The sequence below is a fragment of the Erythrolamprus reginae genome, chromosome 4 (genome assembly GCF_031021105.1).
Source record: "Erythrolamprus reginae isolate rEryReg1 chromosome 4, rEryReg1.hap1, whole genome shotgun sequence".
NCBI classification, from domain to species: Eukaryota; Metazoa; Chordata; class Lepidosauria; order Squamata; family Dipsadidae; genus Erythrolamprus; species Erythrolamprus reginae.
In genome coordinates, this window is record NC_091953.1 from 81,459,402 (window position 1) to 81,486,699 (window position 27,298).

General features: G+C 40.7%; 1 protein-coding gene across 1 annotated transcript in view; it reads right to left on the reverse strand.

The window, feature by feature from the left end:
• Nucleotides 1-15,025, reverse strand: part of PPEF1 (protein phosphatase with EF-hand domain 1) — a 61,025-nt gene extending 46,000 nt beyond the window's left edge. The window contains exons 1-3 of the mRNA XM_070750764.1: nucleotides 14,974-15,025; nucleotides 7,864-7,991; nucleotides 2,316-2,376 (exon numbers count right to left, since the gene is read on the reverse strand). Coding sequence (XP_070606865.1) covers nucleotides 2,316-2,376; nucleotides 7,864-7,991; nucleotides 14,974-15,025 — 241 coding nt within the window. The remainder of the gene's footprint in view (nucleotides 1-2,315; nucleotides 2,377-7,863; nucleotides 7,992-14,973) is intronic.
• Nucleotides 15,026-27,298: the final 12,273 nt, after the last annotated feature.

Genomic DNA, 27,298 nt, shown 5'->3' on the forward strand with positions numbered 1-27,298 from the left:
CTCCGATCTCCTTTTGTTATGCAAATCTAACAGTATCTCTCTCTCTCTGTGTCTCTCTCTCCCCACCTCTCCCCCCACCTCTTTGTATCTCTCATTCTGTTTTTTTCTGTATGTCTCTCCCCGCTCTCTCTGTATGTCTCTCTCCCTCTCCCTCCTCTTTGATTCTGATACGAAGCATCAAGCAGGCCATGAGGCACTCTCGCAATGCCTTGCGCAGCACAGTGAACTTTACAATGGGGAGATGAGGTCCCCTCCTCCTTCTGGAGCCCATTACAACATGGAGCCACAATGTGACTCTGTTCTACTTGCCCTTAGTAACAGGATGAAACTTACAGCTCCAAGCCCAAAGCAGCAGGAGGCAAAGGCCACCTTGAGCACAAATGTGGCATGAGGGCAAGTACAGGGCCACTTTACTCCTGCACTAAGGCTCCAGAGACCCTCCTTCCCCTCCTCCCGCTCCCCCTCCTTCTCCTCTTGTGATGCCCTTGCCGGTTGTGGCATGGCTGGGAGGATGCAAAAGAGTGGGAAGACAATCCTCAAGCAAGTGGCCAGGTTCAGTGAAAAGGTGCACACAGGGTGGGTGGCTGCTTGCTTGAGGAGGGTCTCCCCACTTGTGTGCACCCTCCCAGCCCAGAGATCACAAGAGGAGAAAGAAGAGGAAGGGAAGCCTCCACTGTGGCTTATGCTCATTCTTCAGTCAGCCCGGATTTCCAAAAAGTTGCCAAGAAGCAAGAAAAGAAGTAGCAAAGAGCCCCAAGGAGAGCTTGCCAGCTTTCTGAGAGAGAAGAGACACAGAGACAGATACAGAGATACACACACACACACACACACACACACACACACACAAACAAGTCTGCGGAGAGGGGCGGCATACAAATCTAAATAATAAATAAATAAATAAATAAATAAATGTGGCTTTAATTGAAAAGTGTCGTCCAGGCGGTGAAAGTTCCCCAGGCAAGTTTTAAAGTGGCAACTGGGCCCTCTAGGCCCATTCCCCTTTCTGTCATCCCGTCCTCCTGGATCCCATACCCACCCTGCCAGCCTCATGATAGCAAGGCCAGAGTCAGTCACAGCTGGGTCAGGCCAGAGTCACAGGGTGGAGAATAGGTTGTGCGTCTCCCTAAGCGACCAAGACATGCCCAGCACCAACAAGGGTTGGGAGAAGCTCCAGGAAGAATGAGATGCCAGAGAAACAGCCCCTGCTTACCTTCTCAGGCTAGGCAAAGAGTGACTGGGAGGAGAGGACAAGGAGTGAGGTCAGTCAATGATAGAATCACCCGAAAGGGAGCCATAGCGGAGGCCCCCAAAAGCCACATTTGGCTCCTGAGCCAGAGGTTGCAGACCCCCAACTTGTACACTACAGTTACCAAGGTTGAGAAACCTTGCAAAGACTCACAATTGTGCAGCCAGGTTTTTCTTTGTCCCCCCTCCATTTTTTTTCCTGGGAGCCCTCAATTGTGGAAACTGCAAAAAAGGAGTATCCACATGATCAGTATTTCTTCTTCCACTAGAGAGCACCTATTTTTGTTGCAAGTGGACAAATCTCACAAACTAAACTTCCTAAAACTATAAATATTAGTCTACAAAGAGAGGCGGTATACAAATCTAATAAATTATTAAATTATTATTATTATGAATGAGCCACAATTTTCAGCATCCCTCTGTTAGCCTTATTAGCTGTGACTGGGGGGAGTTGCAGTTTAAATTTTCGTGAGCCTGTTCCCTTTTGAATGAAAAGATAATAACCAGTTTACATAGAAAAACTCATTAATAATTAAAGAGAAAAAATATTTAAAACCAGAATTACAAACAGTGCCAAATATAAATTTTCACAGGAACATTTTCTTAGGAACACACTTTGGCATATTCAAAATTAGGTAATCATGAAAATATTTTAACATGAATCTGAAAATAAAATATTTGTTATTTTCTATTTACTATTGATTCTAAGATTAATGAAGCCTTTTATAAGAGCTAGAGTTCTTGATATCAATATTAAAACTATATTGAGCAGGAAAGCAAATGTTCTAATTCTTCTTCTATACCACTGTGGTTATGAACAATCAATTCTTACTTTAATTGACCATTTAATTGGAAAAGCAAATGCACTTATCCAATTCTTAGATTTTTACTCTTGGAAAATATAAAAAACCTTTCATTTGCATGTGTGGATCCTGAAGTGTCTCTGAAGATAATCACAAAAAATAATACTGGTACCTATAGATTTGTCCATTGTTGACTTGTCATTGTTTTCTAAGAAAAATATGCCAGTGTAATTTATTAAAAACCATTTATTTTTCTAAAATCCTCACCTGGTTCTGTCTTATTGGTCTGAGTGAAATGGTCCAGCATAAATGTGAAGAATTTGGAGAGCTGAGTAAGAAAACATCTGTTAGTTGCTAATCAAAATCACTGATTTATTACACATATCTGAGGGATCCACATACTAAACAGAGGTAAGGAACTATGTCCCTTATATGACTTGTGGATTTCAACTCCCAGAATTCCTGAGCCAGTCATGCTTGTGGTGAGTTGAAGACCATAAGTTATAAAATGGGCATAGTTTCTTATTCCTGTACTAGAATGCTTAAACAAAATATCAATCCTCATACTTGGTTTTAATGCTGTTCCTTGCATGCATGAAAACTTTCCAGCTCAAAAGACAGAAATATAAACATCTTTTATTCTGTGCACAAAAACTGCTCTACTTCTCTATAACTCCTCCCCATTCCTGTTTAGTGCACAGAGCAGATGTTAGATCAGGAGGAAGCAATTCTTGGTCCTTTCACTACAGCACCCACACCACCTAATTTCCTGTGGCCCTTGGCCCCATTTCAAAACTTTCCCCAGGCAGTCATCTCAGATGTATCGAAAGAATACACTGTACAGGTAGTCCTATACTTACGACCACAATAGAGCCCCAAATTTTTGTTGCTAAGTGGGATAGTTGTTAAGTGATTTTTACTCCATTTTTCAACCTTTCCTACAACAGTTATTAAGTGAATATCTGCAGGTGTTAAGTTAGTAACATGGTTATTAAGTGAATCTGGCTTCCCCATTAACTTTCTTTGTCATAAGGTTGCAAAAGGATGACCCCGAGACACTGCAACTGTCATAAATACAAGTCAGTTCCCAAGTGCCTAAATGTTGATCATGTGACCATGGGGATGCTGTAATGGTATTGTTGTGATTCCGTCTGAGGCCCCTCAGGGAACGGCTGATCCTCTGCCGGCTTCCTGCTCAGAGGGGGAGGATGAGGAACAGGAGGTTCAGGCAGACGGGGAGGAGGAATCTCAGGCTGAGGGAGAGGGAGGACAGCCAGAGTCCCCCGAGGGGGAGCTCTCCCCAGCAAGCAGCCTGGATTCCTTAGATGAAAATGCACAAGCAATCATCGATCTCCGGCAGAGAAGAGCAACACAACGAAGGGGACAATTAGCCAGGTACTTTCAGCACTAAAGAGGCAACAGCTGGGTTTGGGTGTGGTGCTCTCTGGAAAGGCTGAAAAGGCAGACCCACCTTTCCTGGCTTGTGGAGTATTATCTTTGGGAGTCCTGGGACCTGGCTGTGATCTTTGGCGTCTTGGAATTCTGGTTTGTGACTTTGAATACTGAAACCTTGGGGGAAAAAGGTGTGGGTCTTATTCTCTACAGTGGTGGGTGTGCCAGCAAGAAGTCTGCTGTATTGTCTGGCCATCAGGACTCTGCTGTGAAGTCTCATAGCCTGCCTGTTGGGAAGAACAGGTTTTTCTCTGTGTTTATTTTTCAAACTATAAAGTGCTTTTGCTTTTACCAGCGTGTCTGGCTGCTTTTTCCAGTTGGTGTTGAAGTCTGGGGGCACCCAGAAAGAACAGGTATTAACTATGAAAAATGGTCTTGTCACATTTTTAAGTGTGTTGCAACTTCAAATGGTCACTAAATAGCACTTAGCAATAGCACTTAGACATATACATCTCTTCACAGTGCTTTTACAGCCCTCTCTGTGGTTTACAGAGCCAGCATATTGCCTCCAACAATTTGGGCCCTCATTTTACCAATCTCGGAAGGATAAAAGCAAAGTTCAAGAGATATCCCCCCCCCTTTTTTTTGGCCTTTTTCTTTCTTCCTCCTATGTCCTAAAGAAAGCACATATTGCTGCCAGAGTATAGAATGAACAACAATGTAGGTTAAAGAGCAAGATTAGAACTAGAGAGATCTAAATACAAGTCTTCACAATAGTCCAGTCACAACACCCAAGTATTTGTAAAGTAAAAAACTGGTGGCATGTACCATATGCCAAAAGATAAGTGAGCATGTCCAAAGACAGTGTGTGTCCTGTCCAAGACATTCAACAAATTTGTTCATATTTTAAACAGTCTTAAGATTTTACAGAGCAATTCTAAGCATATCGTAGATACAGTTTAACATTCTGCCATGTGCTCAAAATTGTGCTCAAAAATGTTCCATTATTTAAGTACTGTAACATATAATATATGAGAACAAACATTTGCACTAAATTTTTACAACACTGAAAGAGCTGAACATCCCAAGTCCATAACTTCAGCATTATCCACTAGAGCTGGAAAAAGACCTTCCTGAAATCTTGCAAACCATCCACAATACAGTGCTATATGTGTCAATGTCATAACTTGATTTAAGGTCAACTCCAAGGCCCTTAACATTTGCATTCCAGATTTCATTAAATACCAGAAGAATCTGGGTCCAATGTGCATTTAAAGTTAGTTTTTAGGAAGAGGCATATGTTTTGAAATATATGAATAGCATTGTTTAAAATCTACTTCCAAAAAGGCTGGCATATAATAATACAGTAGAAAATTTATAAACTTTCTATTGTATTATTATTGTCCTCAGATACCAGTTCACAAGCCAACAAAATAACATTATTTTGCAAACCTTAAACAATATAAAAATATTTAGGCAAAGTTTGACTTCTGAGCTTGCTGCTTGCTTCATTATCAAACTAGTAACATCTGCCTAAATCTACAACCCAAGCTACAAATATTCTCTACAATTTCTAATGTGTAAATACAGATAATCTCTGAGTTACATATGTAATGGAGCTTGCCAATTATGTACACAACTCATAAAAGTGAATCGTCATATTATAAGGGTTGATGTCTTGGCAGGAATGGATGGAAAATAACGGAGCTCTGCTGGGCTCATTGAAATACAGCTGGCAACTGCTTGCTAGGAGACCCTACAGAGTCAAGCTGCCCTGAAGCACAAGTGAAGAAAGGAGAGGTGCTTCATTGATCACAAGGAAACCACAATTTCCTCTCCCGAACAGCAGCAGGGATGACAACCATCTTGGTCTGTCACAATCTGGGACAACCAATACACTAAAATCTTATACTGGAGCAGTGTGTGGACAGAGCAGTGAAACTGGGTGAGATAACTTCCAACTTTTACCCCAAAGATTTAACCCAAGTTAAAAAAAAATTAAAAACCCCCAACCAATATCCAGATAGTAAGAAAGCAGCAATTGGATTTATGAAGAAGGATTAAAGACTAAAAATTAAAGACAAAGACTAAAGATTAAAGACCTACACACAAAATAAATATTTAAAGGATGTTTTAAAACATATTAAAGCTTGGGACCGCATCGGTAGGAACCCACCACTGCTTTGAAGTCTGCTACAGGCAAGTTTATCCAGGACTGAACACAGCAGATGGCATGCTGGGTGCAGCATTACTCTGAGTCATATTCTAGAGAAAATGTGGTAACTGATGAGGCTTTGAATGGCATTGAATGCCTGCCTGTCTTGGAGGAGCTTGACAGTGGGCCAAACTTAAGGGTGTCTTTGGAGAGGGGCAGCATACAAATATAATAATAATAATAATAATAATAATAATAATAATAATAACAACAACAACAACAACAACAATAATAATAATAATAACATTAACAACAACAACAACAACAACTAAACACAGCTCTGGACTTCGTTGCCTCAGGCAAGGCACCCGGGAAAAATAATATCCCTGCCAAAGTATTGAAGTGCTGCAAAGAGATCATCCCTACAGAATTGCATGAACTCTTCTGTCTCTGTTGGAGGGAAGATGGAGTATCGCAGGACATGAAGGATGCAAATATCATCACACTATATAAGAACAAAGGTGGCAGGGGCGACTGTAATAACTACTGAGGCATCTCTCTTCTTAGTATGGTAGGAAAGCTGTTTGCCCATGTTGTATTGAAGACACTCCAGCTGCTTGCAGAGAGAGTCTATTCAGAATCAGTGTGGATTCCAAGCTAATAGGTCCTCTACCAATATCGTATTTTCTCTTAGACAGCTGCAGGAGAAATGTATAGAACAAAGATAGCAACTCTTTGTAGCATTTATAGATCTTATGAAAGCTTTTGACTTGGTTAGTAGGGATGGTCTTTATAAAATCCTCTCAAAGATCGGCTGTCCACCCCAGCTCCTCAACATCATCAGGTCCTTTCATGAGGAAATGAAGGGCATGGTAGTTTTTGATGGTTTAACATCAGATTCCTTTGACATTTGAAGTGGATTGAAACAGGGCTGCATCCTTGCACCAATTCTATTTGGGATCTTTTTTGCTGTCATGCTGAAGTATGCTTTTGGAACTGTAACAGAGGGAGTCTATCTCCAAATCAGACAGAAAACTCCTTAGACTATCTAGATTGAGAGCAAAGTATAAAGTCCTGGAACCAGAAAAATCCAGGGAGCAGGCATGGGACAGAATGGATCTGCTCTTAGTGTAGAAGACTGGATTGTCACTCTTGGATTGGCCTTTTTAGCCACACTAGGTGGTGTTCTAGGAACTCTTTCCACAGCATGATACCACAGTCTTTCAAGACTGAAAGTTGCCAATGTAATGGAAGAACCCCAATAAGTGTATGTGGGGGGATAAGTACAAATTGAGAAAAAAATATTATACATATTAATACATAAAATATATCTTAATTATAATGAGCATGTTAAGGCTAAAAGTTGGAAGATAAAAACTATGTATATGTAATTGTATTATTATTGTTGTTAGCACTGTGTAAAAATGTATTGACCCAGTCATTTTACTGTCCACAAAATAGGCTGATTGTAAAGGAAAATTGTAAATAAAACATATACCAAAAAAAAAGAGTGAATCATGTAAAAGTAAAAATCGTGAAAAGTATTTGTAAGTTGACCAGACTCTAGAACCGTGATGGTGAACCTATGGCATGCGTGGCAGCCATGTGAGCCATTGCCTCAGCTCAGGTCCATCGTGCAGGCATGTGTGCCTCCCTCAGCCAGCTGGTTTTCATGTCTCTGCTGCTTATCCACAGGAGGTGGGGTGCATGTGGAAGATTGTGCACATCTGGGAGGAATTGTGTGTGCATGGGCAAGATGGGGGCATGCTGGGGCCATACAGGCATGCATGGGGATGGGGAAGCACTAGGTCCCGTGTGCATATGCGTGGGGGGGGAGTGGCCCACGTAGGGGGGGGGTTTTGCACACACATTGCATTATGGATGCTCACACAAGCACGCTTTTGGCACGCAACAACAAAAAGGTTAGCCTTCACTGCTCTAGGAGCAAAATGCACAGCAGGATGGGAAGGGGGAAGCAGTATTGTGGGAAGTGGGAGGAATAGGGTGAATGTTGCACTGTCTCTGTGGTCATTTATAAGGGTGAATGACTGCTGTGGTGCTGCAATATTTGTAATTTCAGGACTTTGTCATAAACACTTGAGGGGTGTTATCGCATATCTTCAAATAGTCACTAAGTGAACTGTCATAATTTGAGGATTATCTGTACACACAAAACTAAAAGATGTAGGAACTATGGACAACTTCCTCCGAAAACATGGTATACTTGATTTAATTGTTTGTGGCAAAGAAATGTTGTGAAATACAAACCTGCATCTGTGCTTGTTCATCTGCGTATTCAATTGATTGGAAAATAGTCAGGGAATATCGGCGTCTCATTTCTAGACGGGCCATATAAGATCGATACCATCTTTGAATAAGGATAGCTGCTTTAATAGCTGTCAAAACATGATATGTCCCCAAAATAAGATTAATTGGCCACAACTAATTAATTATGCAGATTTTTGGCTCAAGTTATAAAATGAAAGAAATTCATAGAGGCCTGTATTTCATATTTGTTTCTCTTACATGCTTTCTTGTAAAATACAGAAGTGTAATCATTAAGGTTATAAATATCACTGCATCTCAAACACAATGGTAATGTTGTTGTAATTTGTAGGTAATGTTTGAGATCCTGTGACTTTTTGTATCATTGTAAAAAGTAGATACACAGATTGGCAGATAGTACTCAATATCTATTCAGTACTATCTGCCAATCTGTGTATCTACTAGATACATGATTAACATAGAATATTAAGGCTTTTATTGATCTGACTTTTTGTAAATGAATACTTCTAATTTTTCAAACCCAAAGACGTAACATAAACAATGTGTACTATGTTTTAAAAGGTGTTAACTATAGAAATACCTAGCTAAATATACTGTAAGTAACATTAAATTCAGTCCTAGCAAAACTAAAAGTTGCTACTGTGTAGAACAAAAATTAAGGGGCATACAGATGTTATCATATTAAACAAGTTGAAACCTGCCCTATACTATGAAAGACTTGGCAGAGGTATGTGTTATCCTTGGAGCATTATTCTTATCATTGCTCATAATTTCATTACTCCAATTCTTATTCAAATAGAAATACTGCTTTGTTAAATCAATACTCATGGGATCTTATCAATGATGCCCACCAAAGCACTTTCCAAGAGCAATTGCACATATGCAATATGCCTGAAGGAGCAAACTGAAAGATTCAGAAGACAGCAAGTACCTAAGGCACTGCAAAGAATTCATATACCGTAAATATCTGGCGTTGAAGGGAAATATTGTAAACACATATGATATTATCTGAAATATCTATGTTAGAGAATGAATGTATAAACTATTTGAATGTGACTCATACCTTGCATTCAACTCTTCCAATACTGAGTGACTAGTATACCTTCCTCTTTCTAAAATATATTAGTTTCATGATCCTTTTACTTTTTTATCCATTGATTTTGTTATTTTCTTTGGATTTTATTTTCTGTCTTAACTGTGCTCAAGTCAGATATTTCATTTCTCAGTTGAGTTGTTACAATCACTATTTCATTCTAATATGCTCTATAAGCCCCACTTTACCATAAGTCACCTGGATGAAAACCAGGGGTGGGTTCCACATACCGTCACCAACAGTTCACATCACGAAGTTTTGCATGCATTCCCTCATGCAATTCTGCTTCTGAGCATGCTCAGTAGATATAAGGAGCCTGAAATACAGCTGAGGAGTTGATCAGCTGTGCTTTGGGTGAAGGAATAAAGGTAAGTATAAACATGGGAATGGGCAGGAGGGCCCTTTTTCAAGCAGCAGCAGAGGAAAAAACTTCCAAATAGTAAAAAATTGGGGGGGGGAATCCCCCCCAAAAGATGGTAGCACCCACAGACCAGCACTGACCAAATCAGATCTGTGATGCCATCATGATGTCGCCAGTGGGTCACTACCAGTTCGGGCGATCCAGTATGAACTGGAAGGAACCCACCCCTGATAAAAACCATTAACAAGTTATCATACAGTCTGTAATTTCATTGAGAGGACTTTTCAGCTTTACTGTTCACCTTAAATTTTTATTTATTTATTTGGAACTTACATTGCTACCTACTCGCACATGGCGACTCAATCAATGTTCCCTCTAATTTTTTTTCGATGTGGGCAGAAAAGTATAGTGTCTAAGCAGCAGTCCCTTTGGGACTGGGCGGCATAGAAGAATAAGTAAGTAAGTTAGTAAGTAAGTAAGTAAGTAAGTAAGTAAGTAAGTAAGTAAGTAAGTAAGTAAGTAAATAAGAAAAAATCCCTTCTTTTTTATTAAAAGAAATTAATAATAAAACAAAACCAAAATCTATTATTATTAAAACTAAAACAACCAGCAAAAACAAAAACATAACTATTAATAAAAACAGGTGAGGGCTGGTTTTCCCCCCTCTCTTATTATTTAAGTGCTTTTACCATATGCTTTAAATCAAGTGTCTTCCTCTCTCTCACTCTCTCTCACTCTCTTCCTTCCTCTCTTCTCTTTCTTTCTTTCTCTCTCTTTCTCTCTCTCTCTCCCTCTTGCACTCTCTCTCTGTTTTTCTCATTTTCTCTCTCCCTCTCTCCTTTCTATCTCGCTTTGTCTGTTGTTCTCTCTCTCTCTTGTTCTCTTTCTCTCTCTTTTCTTTCTCTCTCTCTTGCTTTCTCTCTCACACTCTTCCTCTCTTGTTTTCTTTCTCTCTCTCTTGCTTTCTCTCTCTTTCACACTTTCTCTCTTGTTTTCTGTCTTTCTCTCACTCTTTCTCTCTTGTTTTTTTTCTCTCTCTCTTGCTTTCTTTCTCTCACATACACACTTTCTCTCTCTTGTTCTCTCTCTCTTGCTATCTCTCCCTCTCACCCCCCCTCTTTCTCTCTCTCTCTCTCTCTTTCTCACTTTCTCTCTATCTCGCTCTGTCTGTTGCTCTCTCTCTCTCTCTCTCTCTCTTTCTCTCTGTTGTTCTCTCTTTCTCTCTCTTCCTTTCTTCTCTGCGGAGGCCGGCAAAGGTTTTTCTTATTTTAAATGTTCTGGGTGGGCTGGCAGGGGGATGGGAAGCACGCACGCATGCATGCCCAACATTCCAAATCCTGCCTCCGTTGTAAGAAGAACACCTACCCCGCCCCTCCTGTAGCCCTTTCGCTGACAGCCTGGGACAAAAGCGCTTTCAGCGAAGGGACTGCAAGAGGGGCTGGGTGGGCATTAGCGGCCAGATGAGGAGGACGAGAAGCCGCTGCAGCCACCCCCAATCCCCCCCTGGGCGCCTTCCAAAGGTCCCTGGAAAAAGGCAGGGGGTAGCAATGAGGCACGAGGACAAACAGGCAGCTTGGTGGAGGGGAAGCGCTGAGGGGCTCTCCTCCTTCCTCACCCCCACGCTTCTCTCCTGCCTTGGCTTTTGCTTTGCCCTGCGATTTCCCTGCAGTTCAAAAGGAGGCAAGAAGCGGCCTGGATGAAATTGTGGGGAAATCGTGGGGCGAAGCGAAAGCCAGGGCGGACTCGCAAAGGCGGGCTCGGGCTGCATGAGGAGAAAGAGGCGGAGGGAAAGAAGGCGATGGCGGCAGGACCCGCAGTTCGGTGGGCGTCTCCTTGCGGGATGGAACCCTCTCTCTTTCTCATGGTGCCACCCCATCCTGTGGCTACTCCCCCCATGGCTGCACGGTCCCGGGCCTAAATCCTGACTGTTGAGGGCCTAGATCAGTGGCCCCCCAAATTATGGCCCAGGGGCCGCATGTGGCCTACTGAGGCCATTTATCTGGCCTGCGGGTGGGTCTGTCGGCCTGGAGAAACCCCTGTGGGCTCTCAGCCCCGCCCGGCTTCTCTGGTTGTGTCCAGTGACCATTCCAATGTCCCTTGTAAGGTGTGCTACCACGCACACAAAAACAACCCCCTGTGCAGTCTTTTCCAAGGCCGCACTAGGGAGCTGGGCATTGGAGTTGGGGCAAGGAGCGACAAGGAAAGTGCGGGGAAGTCTTGCACCAGTGAAGGTTTGCACGTGCCTATGCGTGCAAGCTCCCCATTCCACTGCTAGCCTGCCATGCACCGGGGGGGGGGAAGGCTGAGCACTCCACCACGAACTTCAAAGAGGCTCAGTGGCTCCCTCTCCTTCCCCACCGCCTGTGTCTATTGCTGGTGCCTCCCGCCAAGGTGGGGATTGCACCCAGAGGAGGTGGTGAATCTCTGTGCCCGCTCGCTGAGTCACCTCCGTATCCGAAGCCGGAGTGACAGTGGTGAGAACGTCCCCCTCAATCTCATCTCACCCGAGGTAAAGGAAGGCCTGCTGAAAGCTGAACCAGGCACAACACACACACATACATGCACACACCTGCCTCCTCCTCCTCTTTGAGTTGCCAGCTCCCGTTTTCTGAATGGGGATTGAATTGGAGTCCGGGATCGGAGGGGGTAGAGACTTGTCAGGTGAGTTCTCCATGGGGAGAGAAGAGGGAGGGTGAAAGAGGGAAAAGATAGAGAGAGAAGTGGGTAGAAAGCAAGAGAGAAAAAGAGAGGGCAAGAGAGAGAGAGAAAGCAAGAGAGAGAAAAAGAAAGAAAGAGAGAGAGAGAAAGAGAGAGAGAGAGAAAGAAAGAAAGAGAGAGAAAGAGAGTGAGTGAGAGAAAGAAAGCAAGAGAGAGAGAAAAGGAGAGGAAGGAGGGAGGGAGGGAAGGAAGGAATGAGAAATGGAGGGAACAAGGAAGGAAGGAAGAATGAAATGAATGGAGGGGCGGAGGAAGGAAGGTCTTTTTTGGGGTGTGTAAATTTTTTAAAAAATTTCTCTCAACATACATTCAAACAATACAGTGTACCATCTAATTTTCCATGAATAATATGCGGTATTTTGTTAGTAATTAATATCAATCATCAAAAAAGTTGCAAACTTTTTTTCCTAAAGTTGTCATCCAGGTACATACTTTTCTTTTAATTAAATTCCCTCCTTAATGTTCCTTCAAAAAGTACAACACCAATTATATTTCTAACGTATTAACTATTATGACAAAGTGCTTCCTTCTTTCTTTATACATTTTTCTATAAACCAAGAAAACCTTGTATAACCAATCAGATGTTAACAAAAGAAAATTAAAAACAAAACATAAACTTTTGTGAATTTCAGGCTTTCCTCCCCCTCTAAATAGTACATTCCCATTTTGTTTTTTACTTTAAAATAAGGTATGTGCAGTGTGCATAGGGATTTGTTCATAGTTTTTTTTATAGTCCGGCCCTCCAACAGTCCAAGGGACCGTAAACTGGCCCCCTGTGTAAAAAGTTTGGGGACCCCTGGCCTAGATAATCGGCTTCTTCCAAGGACCGCTGGAGTTGGAGCGCCACCACCTTCTCAACAACCTTCCCCATAAAGGGGAGGTTGGAGACTGGACGGTTATTAAGCACGGCTGGGTCCAGGGAAGGCTTCTTGAGGAGGGGGTGCACCAGTGCCTCCTTGTGGGGAGCCAGGAAGGATCCCCTCCCCAAAGAAGCATTAACAATCTCCTGACAATCTTAAGGCAATTTCCTGACAATCTCAAGGCAGCTTACTGGAAATAAAAACACTATATAAAAGATTAAAATTAAATAAGATTTCTTAAATTAAATTAAAACAATATTTCTTCAGAGCTATATGGAAGTACTAAAATTGAAGATATCCAATCAATGAAAACATTCAAATTAATGTTATTGTTATAATGGCTATAAAGAATATCAAATCTTCATCCCTCCCTCTCTTGTATAACATTTGGGGTCCATTTGAGTAAACGTTTGTACATACCCTAAGTTCCCACAAAATACTTTTGCAGTGGCTTTTCATGCATGCTTTTCCTTCATACAGGCAACAGACATCCTTGGAATGTCTAGATCAGGCAATCACACAAAATCCTCATGTATACTTTTAGCATGAGAAGAGGTACCATTGAAGTCTTCGCTTTTTTCCTCTCCCTTTCCAATAGCTTTAGAGTCATCAGTTGTAAATATGGAACCCTTTTTCATTGTACTAGTGAGTATATTTGCAAAACATTTTCTTTTGGAATAGTGAAGCTATATTATTATAATACATTTATTTTGTTATATAAATAAAACAAATGCAATTCCAATATAAAGTATTGAGGAATATGAAACTGAATAAAAATTCAGTAAAATCCAGCAGCTTATTGTTTACAAACCTGCTCTTCTTTTTTCCTTTGTACATATCTTATTTTCTATTTTTATTATATTATTATATATAATAGTGGTTATGTAGTGCTTGCTGTGTGCTTACTGAAAGATGCAGAATATAAATTAAGCATGTTACAGGAAGTTAATGAATTTTCACTGCTGTTCTTACAGTTACCATTTTTCTAGGTTTGGGGGTTTTTTGAGAAGGGGGTAATTACTTCTAATTTTATTATACTTTTAAAAATCTCTATTTCCTTCTTAGATACCTGAACTCTTAAGGGAAACAGCTAAGCTGTTTAAAATTAGTAATATAAATTACTGAAAAGGGCAAATGAAAGAAGATAAGATTATTGTATGCAATCCAATTCTACCAGAACCTATTCAAAGGTTTGGCAAAACTTAACTCCCAGGTACGAAAAAAACCATGATGAGGAAGATTGATATACAGAACTGAACCTTTAAACCAGCGGTGGGCTACAAGCTGGAACACTAAATTGCGCTTGCCGCGGCGGCTCGTAAGTTCTTGTGGGACCAGCGTGATTTTGCTGCTGCACCTGTGAAGGAAGCAAAATCGTGCATGGAGCCACAGGTACGCATGTGTTTCGGCGAGGGGTTTTTTTGCTTCCTCACATGGGCGCACCTGCGGCTCCATACACGATTTTGCTTCATGCACAGGTGTAGCAGTAAAATCGCGCTGGTTCCGCAAGAACGTACGAGCCACGGTGGCGAGTGCAATTTAGCGTTCTGGCTCGTAACCCACCACTGCTTTAAACAAACTTCAGGACTTCAAGTAAAAGCTTCTGATTCTTGATCTTAATGTGCCTTCCATGCCAATGATTCCCAACCTTTTATATCTCATATGGTAATGAATGTTTTTAATTATATTACAACTTTTAAGTTTTTTAATTACATTAATTGGATCCAGATGTGTTCTTATGTTGTCTTTCATATGTTGTGAGCTGCCCCAAGTCCTCAGAGGGGAGCGGCATACAAATCCAATAAATAAATAAATAAATAAATATCCCACCTATTACTTTGTATAAATGCTGGATCACACGCAAAATAATAAGGAATGAAAACAGAGAGATGGGTCTACCTAGATACATATTTACCCACATACATGCACAAACAGAATATAAAATATGTAAATGACAAAGCACATGCAAATCGTACAACCACAAATTTACAGATTAAGAAACAGTGCAATAGGATTTCTTGTTATCATAGAATGATTGCATTGCACAAGCACATTTTTACCTTGTTTTGATTTACTTGTTGGGCTTTTTGTACCAGAAGTGCCACATCCCATGACTCAGTAAAGGCTGGATTGCTGTTTTAAATTGTCCTTATTCTGGATGAATTCTTTAGCTGATAGCGATTCAACTGCAACCCTTTATATTAATCACAATATGCTGTAATGAATCAGTTCTTTATTTTCCCTAATAAAAAAGAATGCAATGAACATTGCTTTTCTATTGTCAGATGCTAAGGCAAAATACAACATAATTACCTGAGTCATCCCTACATCAGTGAAAGTAGGAGGGTTCACTGTTCTGTAGCTATTGTCCTGTCAGCTTAATGTGGATGATTCTCTTTACATCCCAGGATCAGAGTCAGTTATTGAGAAAAAAGTTCAATGCAATTATATTGTATTCAATACAATTATATACATGTGGGCAATGGATTGTTTTCTTAATTATTTTTTTCATCTCTCCCCAAAATGGAGCATTTTAGTAAGATCATTAATGGATAAATGTGACCAAGGCACAGAAAAGCAGGAATGAGCAACCTGTGATCCCAGAGTCATATGGACCTCCGAGTCCTATTTTTCTCCTCTCAGAGACCCTTGACTTTTTAAATGCTGAAATTTGATAGCAGTTTCCTACCATTTTGTAATGCAGGAATTTCACAGTTTTGGGGAAAAGCTCCAGTAATGTCAGATATGCCTATACTATTTGCTGATAATATTTGCCATCTGTTTTATAAGATTCATATACCTCCCTCCCCTATATTAACCTTTTCTCACAGTTGGAAAGAAACACTTCATCAATATCAGATTTAGGCAGTGTGGGATTGAAATAATTTAACAACCGATTCTCTGCCCTAATGACTGGCTGGTTGGCCAGTGGTGGGATTCAATTTTTTTGCTACCAGTTCTCTGGGTGCGGTTTGGTGGTCATGGCTTGGTGGTCATGTGGGTGGATAGTCATGGGTGGGTGGCCAAGTGGGTGGGTGTGGCCAACTCAATGTTACTCCCACCCAGTCACATGATCAATCTCGCACCCAGTCACATGATCAATCTCCCTTCCCACCACACCTACCCAGGTTTTGTGGGTCCCGGTGTTTTCTGTGAGAAATGGATCATGTGACTGGGTGAGCATGGCCAACTTAACTGGTCTAAGAAATTCCTAGGGAATTTCTCCTTAGTCCAACTCACAATAAAATAGCACTGTTCCAATATTAAGAATAGAATAGAGTAACAGTGTTGGAAAGGACTTTGGAGGTCTTGTAGTCCAACTCCGTGCTTAAGCAGGAATCCCTACACCACTTCAGACAAATGATTATCTAACATCTTCTTTAAAACTTCCAGTGTTGGAGCATTTACAACTTCCGGAGGCAAATTAATTGTTCTGTCAGGAAATTTAAGGGACTCCTACAAAAATGAAGGAACCAATATATTTTCCAAAGCACTAAAAGGCACAAGAAGAAACAATGGATCAAAACTAACCAACAAAAGAAGCAACCTAGGACTAAGGAGACATTTCCTAAGAGTGAAATCAATCAACCAGTGCAGTAGTTTGCCTTCAGAAGTTGTGGGTGCTCCATCACTAGAGGCTTTCAAAAAGAGTGAGGAAAGTACACCCCACAAGGACAGTGCCAGGAACCACTAAAACAATGCAAAAAACTTAATACAGCCATTCCCCTTTTTAAAAAAAGTCAACTCCAAAACAAATGCAGCAGCTGAGAGGGAAACTAAGAGCAGCTGCTCAGGCTACCAAAAACCATTAACCCTTCCAACTCTATTATTAGATCTTCTCTGTGTTCTAAAGAGGGTTGTAGAGACCCAGCACCAATCAAAACTCATTTTGTGAAGCAACTGATCAACACTGACAGGGTAAGTCACTAGTATATGTAAATAAGAGTAAACTCCACTCTCTTCTAGTAGTGATGTTGTTACCTTGTTTGTTTAATTTTGTCAAGAACAAATTGGTAGTATAGAAAGATATAACAATGTTTATATACATGATACTAGTAAGAAACATTAGGACAGGGGATGGAAGGGACGCTGGTGCACTTATGCACGCCCCTTACTGACCTCTTAGGAACTGGGAGAGGTCAACAGTCTAAGGGTAAAGTTTGGGGGTTAGGTGATTATACTACAGAGTCAGGTAGTGAGTTCCATGCATTAACTACTGCGTTACTAAAGACGTATTTCCTGCAGTCGAGTTTGGAGCTTTAAATTTGTACTAACAGGCTGGTCCTCTTAGTAACAGAGCAACTACATTTTCGGTAAATGGAAGTTTGAAAAGCACTGCAGGTTATACAGCAATGATATTAGTAATATACAATTCACATTTGAATGACCTCCAACTAAATATATACATATTTATATTATACTCAAAAAATATTCAAAACTGACATCAAGATTATCAACATTTAATTACATTTTTCTGATTATTGTATCAATTTACTTGACAGAAATTAGAGCAACCTGACAATTAGCATCTACAAATCTTACAAAAATGATCGTGATTTTTACAAAAATCTTATTTGATCTTAACAGTTCTAAGTATGCCAACAAATGAACTTACATTCAATGATAGCAAGGAATAGGTAATATGTGCATCACACTGTAACTTATAAAGGAAGTAAATCATTCAAACATGTCATGATTAATACAAATCACATTTCATAACATTTGCACAAAGGTGGCATAAGCTGTGATTACATGTTGGTAGTATCAATATGATTTCTGCTGATTGTGCAACATTTCTACTAATTAAAATCAGTGGTGTAAGCAAGAATGTTTAAAAGCAATTGTTTGTTGACTTTTGAATTTAAATGTATAAAAAAGAAATGGAAAGAAATGTTGTGTATATTACCTTAAAAATAATGCTTAGCTGCCCTTTCAGTCTCAACTAGCAATAAGGTTGCTCAGCAACTGAGGATTTCTAGGTCAATCACTACAATGTGCTTATGAAACAGCACCTTTAAAATTTAAATACAATTTAAATTTCAATAAATACCTAAATACAATTAATAATTTAAAATTCTCTCCATCATTTTCTCTCTGGATATTATATTATTATGCAATGTTTTAAAAATAACTTCAGTTGGGTTTAGCTACCTATTTTTAGCTAATCAATTATTTTCTAATCAATTTTTAACAAAAATAATTTCTAGTTATGCTTGTGTGTGTGTACACAGTATGCATGTTTGTATACATAAGGGTATGGCTAGCTGATGAGAGTAAAATAGCTTGAAATAGATCTATACTAGTCTCCTTTCTTTTTCATTATCAGCAAAAATATGTTATATACTTAAACACAGACACACACAGAGTATACCCAAATATGGGAGGGAGCACAGAGCTTCCTTCTTGCCTATCAGCCCCTACAGTCTTCGGAGAGAGGCGGCATATAAATCCAATAAATAAATAAATAATAAATATTTGACAAGAGTCAAATCCTGGTAAGGGTATGGCTAGCTGAAGAGAGCAAAAGAGCTCAAAATAGATCTATACTAGTATCCCTTCCTTTTCATTATCAGCAAAAATATGTTGCACACACTCAAACACACGCGCGTGCATGCATGTATGTATATGTAAATAATTAAAAGTTGGAAAAATATAACTGTATTCCTGATGGCATTCTATAGCCATTTCTAATTTAATATTCAATAGTAATAGTACATAGTCAATGGAGGGCTACCAAAATTTTTACTACCACACTGTGGGCGTGGCTTATGTTTGTTTGTTTATGTTTATTTAGATTTGTATGCCGCCCCTCTCCGCAGACTCGGGGCGGCTCACAACAGAATAACAGAAAACAGTTTCAACAAATCTAAATTCCTACTAAAAACATTTTTAAAACCCCATTTTCTAAGCACACATACATACACACATACCATTCATAAATTGTGTATGCCCGGGGGAGATGTCTCAGTTCCCCCATGCCTGACGACACAGGTGGGTCTTAAGGAGTTTACGAAAGGCAAGGAGAGTAGGGGCAGTTCTAATCTCCGGGGGGAGTTGGTTCCAGAGGGTCGGGGCCACCACAGAGAAGGCTCTTCCCCTGGGGCCCGCCAACCGACATTGTTTAGTTGACGGGACCCGGAGAAGGCCCACTCTGTGGGACCTAATCGGTCGCTGGGATTCGTGCGGCAGCAGGCGGTCTCGGAGATATTCTGGTCCAGTGCCATGAAGGGCTTTAAAGGTCATAACCAACACTTTGAATTGTGACCGGAAGTTGATCGGCAACCAATGCAGGCTGCGGAGTGTTGGTGAAACATGGGCATACCTAGGTAGGCCCATGACTGCTCTCGCAGCTGCATTCTGCACGATCTGAAGTTTCCGAACACTTTTCAAAGGTAGCCCCATGTAGAGAGCATTACAGTAGTCGAACCTCGAGGTGATGAGGGCATGAGTGACTGTGAGCAGTGAGTCCCGGTCCAAATAGGGCCGCAACTGGTGCACCAGGCGAACCTGGGCAAACGCCCCCCTCGCCACAGCTGAAAGATGTTTCTCTAATGTGAGCTGTGGATCGAGGAGGACGCCCAAGTTGCGGACCCTCTCTGAGGGGGTCAAAAGTTCCCCCCCCCCAGGGTAATGGAAGGACAGATGGAATTGTCCTTGGGAGGCAAAACCCACAGCCACTCCGTCTTATCCGGGTTGAGTTTGAGTCTGTTGACACCCATCCAGGCCCCAACAGCCTCCAGACACCGGCACATCACTTCCACTGCTTCGTTGACTGGACATGGGGTGGAGATGTAAAGCTGGGTATCATCAGCATACTGATGATACCTCACCCCATGCCTTTGGATGATCTCACCCAGCGGTTTCATGTAGATATTAAATAGCAGGGGGGAGAGGACCGACCCCTGAGGCACCCCACAAGGGAGAGACCTCGGAGTCGACCTCTGAACCCCCACTAACACCGACTGCGACCGACCGGAGAGGTAGGAGGAGAACCACTGGAGAACAGTGCTTCCCACTCCCAACCCCTCCAGCCGGTGCAGAAGGATACCATGGTCGATGGTATCGAAAGCTGCTGAGAGGTCAAGAAGCACCAGGACAGAGGATAAACCCCTGTCCCGGGCCCGCCAGAGATCATCCATCAACGCGACCAAAGCAGTTTCCGTGCTGTAACCGGCTCTGAAACCCGACTGCTGGGAACCTAGATAATCGGCTTCTTCCAAGGATCGTTGGAGCTGGAGTGCCACCACCTTCTCGACAACCTTCCCCATAAAGGGAAGGTTAGAGACTGGACGGTAGTTATAAAGAACGGCTGGGTCCAGGGAAGGCTTCTTGAGGAGGGGGCGCACGAGCGCCTCTTTATAGGATGATGGAAAGGATCCCCTCCCCAAGGAAGCGTTGATAATCTCCTGGACCCAGCTCCGTGTCACCTCCCTGCTGGCCGAAACCAGCCAGGAGGGACACGGATCCAGTAAACACCCTGCATTTTCTTTCAACATGGGTGATCTGGGGTGGAGCTCCATTTTCACTACCCCTCTGCGTTCCCTCCCCCCCATTTGAGCAGTAGCCCACCCCTGTACATAGTACATAGTATACCTTAATAATGTCTGATGCAGTAGTCATAGTTGCCTTATCCTAGTATGGTCTTTCAAAGGGTAGTCAAACATACAAATGAATACTCATACAAATGAAACTTGAAAAATTAGAATATTGTACAAAAGTTCATTTATTTCAGTAATGCAACTTACATGCAAATCAAGATGGTTCAGGCTTTGATTTGTCATAACTGTGATGGGGTACAGCTCATGAAAACTCAAAATTATACTGTTATACTGTTTTACTGCTGTTGTTAGCCGCCCCGAGGGGCGGCATACAAATCCAATAGATAGATAGATAGATAGATAGATAGATAGATAGATAGATAGATAGATAGATAGATAGATAGATAGATAAAATCCAAAATCTCAGAAAATTAGAATATTACATGCAATCAATAACAAGAATTTTACATAGAACAATATCGGACCTCTGAAAAGTATAAACATGCATATGTCCTCAGTAATTGTTTTGGGCCCCTTTTGCAGCAATTACTGCCTCAATGTGGCATGGCATGGAAGCTATCAGCTGAGGGGTTATGGAAGACCAGGATGCTTCAATAGTGGTCTTCAGCTCTTCTGCATTGTTTGGCCTCTTGTCTCTCATCTTTCTCTTGGCAATGCCCCATAGATTTTCTATGATGTTCAGGACAGGTGAGTTTGCTGGCCAATCAAGCACAGTAATCCCACAGTCATTGAACCAGGTTTTGTTGCTTTTGGCAGTGTGGGCAGATACCTAGTCCTGCTGAAAAACGATCATCCCCATAAAGCTTGTCTGCTGAAGAAAGCATGAAGTGTTCCAAAATCTCCTGTAGATGGCTGCGTTGACCCTGGACTTAATGAAGCCCAGTGGATCAACACCAGCAAATGACAAGGCTGCGTAGAGGAGCCGGGCATGGGAGTTGGGGGCGGGGAACAACAAGGACAGTGCGGAGGCCGGTGAAGGTTTTTCTTGTTTTGAATGTCGTGTGCGCATGCGCGTGGCTCCCCATCCCCCTGCCAGCTAACCTGATTATTGCCGCCGCCTCTGCCTCCACTCAGGGAGCCACTGTGGTCGGCGTGCCTTTTCCTCTCACTCAGCTCGACCATGGTGGCTCCCTGGGGAGAGGGGCAGGGGGGGCAGAGAAGCCAGATTCGCTTAACGACTGGGTTTCTAACCGATCCATGCCCAGGCATGAAAATGTGTGCTCAGACATTAAACTTTTCCACCCACACCGAAAAAAAATTAAAGGGAACATTGAGATTGAGAGGCCATTTAAAGGCTCAGAAATTCTTTGCAGATGTTATGAGTTAATTAGCTGATTAGAATGGGATACCTTGAGCCTGGAATATTGCACCTTTGAACAATATTCTAATTTTCTCAGATTGTAGATTTGGGGTTTTCATAAGAATCATCACAATTATGACAAATCACGGCTTGAACTACCTTGTTTTACATGTGTGTGTGTGTGTGTGTGTCACATGTTTTTGCAGAATTTTGAAAATTAAAGACTATGATAGATCTATTTTGACCTTGTTGTGGCCTCATCAGCTAGCCACACCCTCACACTGGGATTTGAACTTGCAACCTTTGCTTTGTAAGGCAGAGAATTAATCTCTAGGCTACAGTATCTAATCCCTTCAGCTTTGTACCAGGGAAGGGCTATGTTTTTTCTGTCGAATCACACTGGTATATGTGTGTGTGCGCGCGTGTACATATACATATACATATACATATACATATACATATACATATACATATACACATGCACATGCACACGCACACACACACATACACACACATACACACACACACACACACACACACACACATATATATTCTGTCAGATCACCCTGGTATATTGAAGGAGCGTTATAGCTTCCTTTTTGCCTCTAGGCCCAACCCAGGACCATTTCCAAGTCAATTAATTTTGTTCATAGCCGACCAACTATATTCTGAATGTGTTACATGTTTTTGCTGAATTTTTTTTAAAATTAAGGGAAACTAGGATAGCACTATTTTGGCCTTGTTCTGGCCTCATCAGCTAGCCATACCCTTACTGGGATTTGATCTTGCAGCGCCTTGTAAGGCAGAGAATTAACCTCTAGGCCACAGGATCTGATCCCTTCAGCTTTGTACCAGGGAAGGGTTATATGTTTTTTTCTGTCGGATCACCCTGGTATATTGAAGGAGCATCACAGCTTCTTTTTTGCCTCTAGGCCCAACCCAGGGCCATAAATGAAGAGGCAACAGCCATTGCGATCTCTGGAACATTTTAAAATTTATTAAAAACTACTAAAATTAACTAAGCTTTCCTTAGTCTTCTACTAACATTATCAGAGTGTTAAATTCCCCATTGAAGACAGTTGATTTTATATGATGCTGCTCACTTTGCTCATTGCCTGTGTCATAGGCCTACACCCTTCCTTCCCTCCTGTAATTAGCTTAGCCATTGCTAGCTTAGTCATGTGGGTTGCTGTTCCTTCTTTATCTTTTTCGTACTGCCTCTTTCTCTCCCCAGGAGGTAGAGTAGGTTATGAGTTAAGGTCCTAGGGTAGTAGGGTCCCAGGAATTGCCTAATAAACCTACTCTACCACCTGGGGAGAGAAAGAGGACATACTGGATCCACCTCATTTGCAATTACTCAAATACCATGAGTTTAGAAATGTGTAAAGATATTAACTGTGAAGTTGATTAGAGTTTATTTATTTTATTTATTTATTGGATTTGTATGCCACCCCTCTCTGTAGACTCCAGAGGGGACAAAACTTAGAATGAGGCTGAATGTCACAGGTGAAATCCTGTTTTAAAAAAATATGAGATACACAAAAAACAGTGAGATTTAATCCTATCCTCTAGGTGCCATCTTGACTTTTTTTGACTATGCCTACAGGAGCCTCTGAGAGCAAGCATAATGAAATTTGAAATAAAAGCAAATTAAATGCAAATCTGGAGGTACATTATTCTTATATTAATATTTTAAAATATTAGCATTCAAACTGAATTTTATCTTGAAGCAAGTAAAACATATGCCACTGATTTGGGGAAGAAATTACTTAACAATTATTATTTTAATGACTGTCATCTTTTCCCAAGAAAATCTAGAATTAAAATTCAGTAAAGCTTGCTTGGTTTTTAAAAACAGCTTGATGTGTAAGACATGAAAAACCAACCATTTGCCTTGATAGAATTATTTGAAGGATCCAAAAATCCATTCAATAATAGTTCTAGAATCCTAGGGTGTGGAACGAGAATCAAAATTATCAGATTTCAAACAAAGAAAATGAAAGAGGCAGTACTGTATTGCAAGCCAGATCTCCTCTGAGTAGCACAATCAGATGCAACAGAGAAAAAGGTGTGTCTTTTAATGATGGCAAACAAGAGGGCATTCTGATAGGTGTACTGTACTTTCTTTCACAACTTCTGCTCTGTGCTATTAGTTGCAGCATCTGTTACTATTCCTTCTTCTGCAAAACAACCATGAAATATACAGCATTCTGGGGGCCCAAGCAAGCAGGTAAATCTCTGCATATGTAGCTGAATATACAAGCTAATAGCACCCAGAAATACAAATGAATCTCAAATTTGGGGTGATTAACAAGTGCATTTTAAGATCCTATTAAAAGCAACAATAATTACCTTTCACACCACCAATATCATTATCAATCACAATTTATCTTGATCCAGATCATATCCCAGAAACATTTATTTAGACAAATTCCAGCTGCACCAAGAGAATTAGGACTGGTGTGTAGCATCATAGTTTGTTGGACTGTATATTTCTTTTTTCAACATAGGCTGATTTGTTTTGACAAAACCCATCCAGGCAAAAGCAAACATTAACCATAGTTGCCCTCCCCCACAAATCACCCAGAAATTACCTGTTTCTTTCAATGCATGAAGAGCTTTGTAAACAAATCTTGTTTCCAGGCAGAGTGCATGGACTACAGCATGAAATCAATGGACCCTTCAATTGCCTCCTCAGGAGTGTACCCTTTATCCCTTTTTGCATTTATAAATATAGATCTCACATCCAGATTTCACATAGTAGAAGCGAACATGTAAACAGCTCCTCCCTCTCATCCAGACTGGGGATAAAGGACTCGTACTGATAGGAAAAGCAGATCAGACAGCCAGACACACTAATGTACCTCTGCTGTTATCAAGCTTCCTGAATCTCAGAGAAAAAGACCTACTTCCTAGTAGACTGAAGTATGAAATGGGGCTTAATTATGTAAAGAAACACATTAGCAAAGTAATGAACGGAGAAAGTGTATTTTCAAGAAGAGAGATAATGCACTTTGCTTGATGCAAGTAAGAATAGGAAAGTATCTGAAAGCCCTTTGAAATAGAAAGAAAATAAACAGGAAACCATAGCTTTGGAAAGCTTTAGTGCTAGAAGGAAAATAATTAGGATTGCTTCAATTTGATATAGTAATGAAAGAGCTATGGAGTATCCCATTTTGCTGCATCTTTGTCACAATATTGGTTTGATTCTAAACAGTAAATAGCTTGGATGTAAGTATGTTTGAGTCAATAATTTGCTACTTTGCTTATCCCAAATAGCCTTGGCAATCATCTGATTTTAAGACAGATGATATTCCTGGGAAGGGGAAGCAATAGAAAAAACCTGTGTTTGTGGCTTTAAAACCATTTTAGAATAAGGATACAAAGTAAACTCTCTAATTAGATGAAAGAAATGTCCATCTGGATTCAGCTCCAAGTTGGGAGAAAAACACCGGAAACTTCCTGAAGAAGTTGGGAAGTTTTCACTCCAATCTGACAGGGAAGTAAAGTAGGAAAATCTGGTTGGTTCCCTGATGGATTGGCTCCCTCTTTAAACCCCTTGCCTTTTGTGTATTTGGTTACTCCCTGTAACCCAGTGATGGCAAACCTATGACATGGGTGCCACAGGTGGCACACGGAGCTATATCTGCTGGCACCCAAGCCATTGCTCTAGCTCAGCTCCAATGTGCATGTGTGTACCAGCCATCTGATTTTTGGCTCACACAGAGGTTCTGGGAGGGCATTTTTGGCTTCCACAGAGCCTCCGGAGTGGGGGATGGGGGAGGGCGTTTATAACCTCCCCTGGCTCCAGGGAAGCCTCTGGAGCCTGGGGAGAACGAAACACAAACCTACTGGGCCCACCAGAAGTTGGGAAACAGACCATTTCTGGCCTTCAGTGGGCCTCCAGGACAGGAGCTGTTTTCAACCTCCTGAGGCATTGAATTATGGGTGTGGGCACTCGCGCATGCACGATGGTGTGCACACACGCTCTTTCGGCACCCGAGGAAAAAAAGGTTTGCAATCTGTAACCTAATAAAGAGCTGAAGTCATTCCACCAGTCTCCTATCTCTTCAGTATCAGAGCTCAACAGAAAGCTTGTTTATTTCAATCAGATAGCTAAGCAAATGGAATTCAGTAGATGTGTATTGATGTACTCTTCTTCCCTCCCTTCTACCCCATGTTTACTTCAAAAGAAGTTAGAATGAACAAATTACTTTTTGAGCTAACTGATCCGAGTCTTTGGAGAGTGGCGGCATATAAATCCAATCAATCAATAAAGAAATTCACTATTATATTTATGAATGTATAAACTTCTTTAGACAACTAATTAGGGTAGAAAAGCAAAGCTGCAGCTTGTATAACATTAACAAAATAAAGATCTAAAGCAAAATAAAAATAGGACCATTTGATTTCTATTCTTTACATAAAGTATTCTGTACTTATTTAAACATAATATATTAAACATATTAAACACCTCTGTCGTCAGGCATGGGGAAATTGAAATTTCCCTTCCCCCTAGGCTTATAGAATTTATATATGGTATGCTAGTATGTATGAGTGGTTCTTTAAATTGGGGTTTTTTAGATTGTCTTTTAATATTAGATTTGTTTACATTGTCTTTTTATATTGTTGTTAGCCGCCCCGAGTCTTCGGAGAGGGGCAGCATACAAATCTAATTAATAATAATAATAATAATAATAATAATAATAATAATAATAATAATAATATTTCTGTGCTGCCACAATCAAATATTCTCACCAGTTTTTTTATTGAAAATACAATTTATTTTTTAATTGAAAATATAATTTAAAACATTTGTTCTAAAAAATAAAAATTCAACAGTGCAAACAACAATAACAATAAACACAATGACATCAAATTGAGGAATGCTCTCCACAGCAGCTCATCCTTCAAAGTTTTTGAAAATCAATAGAACTGGCCTTTTCAATACTGGGAGTCCTTTCCATAGTGTTGGCATTGCTATAGAAAAAGAATGATCCCAGAGAATCTCCCCAAAATGTGGGATTTGTAGTAGTTTTTCCACAGGGCTTACTGATTGGAATAGCAATCATGTAGGTATGTGGTTGCCAAGTCCTAAAATGCTTTACTAGTCAAAAAAATATGTTTGTATTTTATTATGATGATCGTGATTTATCACTCGTTGCTTGTATGTGCAACTGGGAGCTTTATGCATTGAAGACAAATTCCCTGTGTGTCCAATCACACTTGGCCAATAAAAGATTTGTAATTAAGGGCAGCTTAAATCGGACCAATAAACTTATTGGCAACCAATGCAGAATTTGCACAACCTGTTCTATGTACTCCCAGCTTGGAAAGCCTCAAAATATAGATGCTGATGATGAAATTTTTGAACACTATTTAAGAACGGTATTGTCTCAGATAAGTTCATAACTGCTAGCAACGCTATGCAGAATACTTGGGAAAAATTAAACAATTACAGTACAAATTTGGAAGCCTTTAAGAAATAGCAATAAGAGTAGTTATGTTCAGTTTCTTCCATGTGCA